At 35.0% G+C, this 7090-nt stretch overlaps 1 protein-coding gene across 1 annotated transcript; it reads left to right on the top strand.

The window, feature by feature from the left end:
• Positions 1 to 2615: 2615 nt before the first annotated feature.
• On the top strand, positions 2616 to 5845 carry CtsK1 (C1 family peptidase 26-29-p). Its single transcript, XM_073986256.1, has 3 exons — positions 2616 to 2973; positions 4050 to 5042; positions 5099 to 5845. Exons 1-3 carry the CDS (start codon positions 2925 to 2927, stop codon positions 5707 to 5709), a joined length of 1653 nt encoding a protein of 550 aa, XP_073842357.1. The 5' UTR covers positions 2616 to 2924; the 3' UTR covers positions 5710 to 5845.
• The last annotated feature ends 1245 nt before the right edge of the window (positions 5846 to 7090 follow it).

Raw genomic sequence — 7090 nt, 5'->3', positions numbered from 1 at the left:
CCGATCTATGAACACAAAACCCAATTAAGGTTTTAGTAGTCTCAATATGTATTTTCAGAAAATGCCCATTAGAAGTTGTTCGCATTTCCAGTGTTGCACAGTGTTTTTAGAATAAATGATTTCGCCAGCGGCGGGTAGGGATCAACCAACTATTTTTTTTTTTTTTTGTGTAGGGATCTCTAAAGTAACTGCTTATAAATTGTATCCAACGGAGTGCATTTTTCATAACTCCATGTGGACTGCATCGAAGGATGTTGTGAATTCATAACTCCACATGCACAATTTCCAAAAATTTTTGCTGGGCTGCATCCACGGATGCAAACTTTTTGCAGGGTATAATTTCATGAAATTAGGCGTTTTTAGACCGAGTTCCAAACTCACTGGGTTTTAAATGTCAATTCCTTTGCCTATACGTCAAATAAATACGCATTAAGAAGGTTAACCCTGCAAAAGGCTATAATATGTGTGTTCGTTTCCTCAAAATTAGTACAAATTGTTACTGGATGTTGTTCGTTTACTCTACAGTACAATGCAAAAGACATTAGCCGATTACAAGAAGTTTCTGGACTTGTACAAATTTGTACAAATTGTTGAGTAAACGAACACAACTAATATAAACATGGCCTAACAGCAATGTTGTTTTTGTAAATTTGTTCGTTGTTGCAATATAAATATGCCTTGGTTGAAGCTTAACTAGGCGTTTACACAAAGACAGTATTGGCAAGACAATAGCAAAGTTACAAACCATTTTCACCAATACATTCATATTTTTCTCTATACATATTTAAAAATGTATAAATGTATTTGTGAAAAAGGTTTGTATTTTTGCTATTGTCTTGCCAATACTGGCATTTGTAAACGCAGGGTAAATCCACAAATATTGCCCTGCAAAAAATTTGGAAGTGGTGCAATGGATTCACTACATGTTTCTATGCAGCCCACATGGAGTTATGAGAAATACGCCCCGTTCGATACAATATATAAGCACTTGCTTAAAGATCCCTACAAGCACCAACACAATTTCTTCCAAATAGAAAAAAAGAGTGTATAAAGAATGTCAATTCCTTTGCCTATACGTCAAATAAATCCGCATTAAGAAGGTTATAAAGAAATACAAACTAAAGTTGCGAACATTGTGGTAATTGGAGTGGAGTCCACGTCCAAATCTAAACAGGAGCAAAATCAATTGCTTCGGCATAAAATGAAGATATTTTATAATTTGTAATGTTCTTGTTTTACACAAATAAAGCAAAATGGAGTGCTTCTTTTCTGCGCACTCTCTTGTAAAATTCATTGAGGAATTCATAGAAAATGATGTACTTCCAAAGCACTTGTACTAGTGATTCAACTGCATCAGTGGATGCAAACTTTTTGCTGTGATTATTATGAACTGTTTCGAATAGTTGTATTTAGTTTAGTTTTAATTTTATGATTATTCTTGCTGGGTCATTAAATTTTCTGACCATATAGCCACATATCATGGCCTTATCAATTTAATTAAATGTTTTTCATGAAGTTTTGCTGTTCAATTTTTATTCTCTGTTTATATTTAAAATGTGATAAGAACAAGTTGTAGCTTTCATTTCGTAAGCAAATAGTAGCTAACTACAACATTAGAGATCATTGACTTTTTCAACTCATTGATAGGAATTAACTGAAAATTGCAGGTTAGGTTGGAAAAGAGTACAAAGTAGTTATTATACAGTGTTTCGAGTGGATTTCAACTGTCAATTCCTTTGTGTATATGTCAAATGAAATCGAATTTGAAATCCATTGGATTTCATTTGATATTTAAGTCCCGGTCCACACTAGAGTAATTTCATTGAAAAAATTGCATGAAATTATGCGTCTCTAGATCGACTTCCATAGTAGAGTAAAATCATAAAATTGCTGTAGTGTGGAATTCGATTTAAGAACTCCTAATTTCATGAAATTTTTTAATGAAATTCACGCTAGTGTGGACCGGGACTAAGCAATGGAATTGACTGTTGAAATCGAGTGAATTTCCATACTAGAGTAAAATCAAGAAGTTGCTGCAGTGGAGAACTAGATTTAAGAATCCCTAAAAGTTTCAATGAAACCACTCTCGTGTGACCTTCTACTTACAGTTTAATCGTACTATAAACAGTAACTATCAAAAGCTTTTGCGCAACACTGTACATACATGTGTACGTATTTTTCCCAATTTCAGCATAATGGCCTCAAGAGAGCAAATATGTATGACCTTTTCAACAATTTGCTTTGTTTAAGTCAGCAAACAAACAATGCTATTTCTGCAATTTTTCTTTTATCATTAATGATAAAAGCTGACCAAAGGAAAAATATGATGAACAAATAAAACAAATGTAATTGCAAAAATGAATTCACCGGCTTTGTTTTTTATTGCAAGTATGTGTGTTGAGTCAACAGTGTTGGCAAATAATTTGTACATAAGTAAAAATTGCGAAAATTTGGAATTATGAATATAGGATAAATTGTATATTCTTTTATTGGGATTAATTTTTTTCTTTTATATATTTTTACTATTTTCCCTTTATTCATGAAAAATTTACATCCTTTTTCCCCTTTTCAGAAACCCACAAATTTGCCCAACACTATTAAATGCATTTTTGTGAGAGCGTTCTCTATCTCTTAACTGTATTAAACAAAAGAACAAACTCACACACACATACATGAATAAATGAAACTTTCGATTTTGCAAATAAATAAATTATTCCGAACACAATAGATTATTACTACCGAACTTAACCTCAAACGACGAGGTTCATCAAATTACTTCTGTACAGAAGAAAGTTTTATAGTTGGTGTATTTTATAATTAAATGTTTTCCGAAAGAATAAATACAGTGAATTTAATTTAAAGCAACAAAGGAAAACACTGATAAAGTGCAACAACAAAAGTGTAATTAATCATAGAAAGCAAAAATGCGTTGCGCATTGATATTTTTGTTTATTGTGGGCTGTGCTGTTACAGGTAACAAAAAATAATTGTAATTTAATATGTGATTGTTTTTAAGGTGGAAAATAAACTGAGTTTAATATGTAAAGGGCATGCGATTGATATATTGTTTTATATATATGTTTGTCCCAGAAACAAGTTAGAAATGTTTAACCCATTGAGGGGAGAGGCCAAATCGTTTAATGCAGTTTGCGCATTAGGCAATTTTGTTTGCAGTAAATTTTGATTTCTCGAAAAAGGAGAAGTTAATGGAAAATCTTCCCAGACTCAAGCCCTGTTTCAACGGTAGTATAAGAATTGTCAGAAAAATGTCTAATGGATAAGACTAATGGTACCCTGATCATAGTCATATATAGTTTTCCATGGGAAAGTCCATACTACACGAAATATGAGTCTTGACTTTTATGTATGTAGCGTTTTAAAGCCAATATAGAGGGCATAAGTTGAATGTTTTCATTAAGCTCGGATCGGGACCAAATTTTTGTTACAGGTAGGTCTCGTCACCCTGATCACAAATATATATATATAACATTTATTGCGGAAGTCCATACTTCCCGAGATATGGGCCTCCGAAGTTCCGAAAATTCCCTTGTTAAATGTCGGCTACTTAGAGAAAATTTTTAATTTAAAAGAAAATGTTGTTCCCGTTCCCTAGATTGGCTCCTGTCCATAGCAGAAAGTCTTAAATCCCCGGCCGAAGGCCGGCTATATTGAAAAAATTATAATTTTATCCGAGCTTAATGCTTAAACTCAACTTGCTCCGTCCAAAAACCTTTAAAAGCCTTCCATCACCTTCAGATTGTAATTAGTTAGGTCTCCGTCTGCACCGAATCTCCAGGTCTTCAATATAGACCATATTTAGGACTAAAATATAGATCAGCTTCAGGTCTCCTACAACTTTTTCAAAATTCTTTAAGAAATAGATACGCTATAAAAATTCTTCTCAACTATAAAGACTCCTATAAAAATTCATTCAAAATTTCCTTAAATTCACTTAAAAAGATTTATTTTAAAAGTCGTCAGTATCCACAGACTTCTCACTTTTTTTTATAGAAGTTCCTATTGATGAATATTTTGTTTTCCCTTTCCAGCACTGGCCACCAAACCTCCTAGATGGGATCCAAACTACATTGTCAAGGGTACATTGTATATACCATATGCTGAAATTGCAGAACCTTTCTATGCTTGGTATGACAAGAACACAAAACGTTCACGTATCGATTACTATGGAGGTATGGTTAAAACCTATCAATTGGCTAATGAACATCCCTATGGAACATCGTTGAAATTGGCTCCGATTACTACAAGAGATGAATTGAACAAAGTAACATGTTTACAATTGAATGGTACTGCCGACAATCCCGTTGAGATTCAATCTATTTTACCATATGTAAAAGATTTCACCTTGATTGGAACTGAAACATTTTTGGGTTTTACTTGTGATAAATTCCGTTTGGAAGAGACTATTGGACAAAAGAAAAATGTGTACACGTTGTGGGTGCGTTACAAGAAATCTCCCCATTATCCCGCTTCGCGTATGCCAATTCCTGTACGCTATGAGATGCGTGGTTATAATACGCTATTGGGTTCTCATTATGATCATTATTATTTGGATTATGATAGCTATGAACATGATGACATTCCCAATGAAGTGTTTGAATTGGATGATGACATGGAATGCATGGCTTTCCCTGGACCCGGTAAGGGACACTATGCCACATTCAATCCCATGCAAGAATTTGTCCATCCTGCCGCCGATCATCATGTGGATCATCATTTTGAGGAATTCAAAAACAAGCATAACATTGACTATAGGACTGAACATGAGCATGAATATCGCAAGAATATTTTTAGGCAAAATTTGAGATTCATCAATTCCAAGAATCGCGCGAAATTGAGTTATACATTGGCTGTAAATCATTTGGCTGACAAAACCGATGAAGAATTAAAGGCTCGTCGTGGTTTTAGATCAACAGGTGTTTACAATACCGGCAAACCTTTCCCATATAATACAGCAAAATTGAGAGATCAGATACCCGAACAATATGATTGGCGTATTTTTGGTGCAGTGACTCCGGTTAAGGGTAAGCAACATACAACTATTTAATATGGTATTTTTTGACTCTTTGTGCCCTTGCAGATCAATCTGTTTGCGGCTCATGCTGGTCGTTTGGTACCATTGGTCACATTGAGGGTGCCTATTTCCTCAAGAATGGCGGTAACTTGGTTCGTTTGTCACAACAAGCTTTAATCGATTGCTCATGGCAGTATGGCAACAATGGTTGTGATGGTGGTGAAGATTTCCGTGCCTATCAATGGATTATGGAAATGGGTGGTGTGCCCACGGAAGAACAATATGGTCCCTATTTAGGCCAAGATGGTTATTGCCATGCCAAAAATGTCTCCCTTGTGGCTCCCATTAAAGGTTTTGTTAATGTCACTTCCAACGATCCTGAGGCCTTTAAAATCGCCCTACTAAAACACGGTCCCCTTTCGGTGGCCATTGATGCATCACCCAAAACATTTAGTTTCTATTCCCATGGTGTCTACTATGAGGCCACTTGTAAAAATGGTCTAGATGAATTGGATCATGCTGTGTTGGCAGTTGGTTATGGCACCATAAATGGTGAAGATTATTGGTTAGTAAAGAATTCTTGGTCCACTTACTGGGGTAATGATGGCTACATCCTAATGTCAGCACGTAAAAATAATTGTGGTGTTATGACAATGCCAACTTATGTAGAGATGTAAGAAGAACAAGGAGGGTAAGAATTTAATGCACGACAAAAAATGCCGGCATTTTTTTGTTATATGAAAAACTAATTTTTTATACTTATTAAATCACATGAAATGTATGATTTATGAATAAACAAATACGGAAAATGAATTGTTTTCTTATTTCATTTGAATACTCTTAATAAATGTAGCACTCGCGGACCAGGATGAATGTTTGGACTGGATTCGAATCGATCTGAAATTTTTATCACAGGTAGGGCTTGTAGTGCTGATCACGCCAATGTATATATCATGGGCAGGAAGTTCATACTTCCCGAGATATAGGCTCCGAAAATTCAAAAATTCCCTTGGTTTTGACGGTAAGTTTAGTTTAAATCGAAATTTGTCATATATAGCAGGCCTTCGGCCGGGGATTTAAGACTTTCTCCTATGGACAGGAGCAAATCTCGGCTAACGCGAACAGAATTTTCCTTTAAACCGAAATTTTTTTTATCATCGATCCGAATCCAGTCCGTGTATTCAACTTATGCCTTTAGGTCTTTTAGAAAGACATAGCGTTTCAAGTTATTCATAAAGATACGTTTCCAATCGTCTATAAAAGTTGTTGTAAGTTGTCATAATTTCAAGTTGTTTATAAAGAGGCTGACTTCCGTATAGTCAGTTGTTTTACAAATGACTGAAAATGTGCGAAGTATGTTTCTTAACGCCGTTGCAAAATATAAAAAAAAACACATTTTCAGAGCAGGTACAAAGCAAACATGTATCATTTTTATTTCTGATACATTTAGTTGCATTTTCGAGGAACAATGTATGAGTGTGCAACTGAAATATTTTGACGAAGTTTAAACAACACAAAGCAAATGACGATACGGAAGTCAGCCGAAACGACGCCTTTCAAAGCAAGGCAAGTTTAACTTCAAAGCGCCTAAAATTATGCAAAGTTCCCGCACATAGGAAAAATGTTTAAAGTAAAAAGGTGGCAAAAGAAGTTTTGGAAGTTTAAAAGCTAATTTTGTTGATGTTTCTAGAACGTTTTGAAAGGTTTTGGGAGGCTCAAGTGGGGACTATAAACGTGAACTTGGAAAATTTTTTGCTGGCTCGAGTTGACAATACTCGCAAATTTGTAAAAGCTTTTTGTTTTCCGCAAGGGTGTTTGGTTTTTACGATTTAGATTTCTTAAGGTTTTTGGGGACTCGAAGGGGCAATAATCTTGCGCTTTTAAATGTTTCTGAGTGCTGCTAAAGGGGATAAAAACCATGGTTTATGGAAGCTTTTGGGTAGCTCGATGGGGACAATAATCGTGTATTTTGAAAGGCTTTCTGAAATTATCGGAGAAGAAATAAAACGTTGGGTTGACTCAGTCCCTTTGAAAACACCAAGAATGAACGTTGGTGGT

Source organism: Musca autumnalis, unplaced genomic scaffold, assembly GCF_047663935.1.
Source record: "Musca autumnalis isolate F117 unplaced genomic scaffold, ASM4766393v1 scaffold_4, whole genome shotgun sequence".
Taxonomy (NCBI): Eukaryota; Metazoa; Arthropoda; class Insecta; order Diptera; family Muscidae; genus Musca; species Musca autumnalis.
The sequence above is the reverse complement of the archived record's forward strand: the minus strand, read 5'-3'. Positions and strand labels throughout refer to the sequence as shown.

What these genes read in the sequence shown, in the direction of transcription:
- CtsK1 (XM_073986256.1), top strand. Translation starts at nt 2,925, where the DNA reads ATGCGTTGCGCATTGATATTTTTGTTTATTGTGGGCTGTGCTGTTACA. An exon ending in TGTGGGCTGTGCTGTTACAG is followed by an intron (nt 2,974 to 4,049) that starts GTAACAAAAAAT and finishes TTCCCTTTCCAG; the next exon opens with CACTGGCCACCAAACCTCCT. An exon ending in TGCAGTGACTCCGGTTAAGG is followed by an intron (nt 5,043 to 5,098) that starts GTAAGCAACATA and finishes GTGCCCTTGCAG; the next exon opens with ATCAATCTGTTTGCGGCTCA.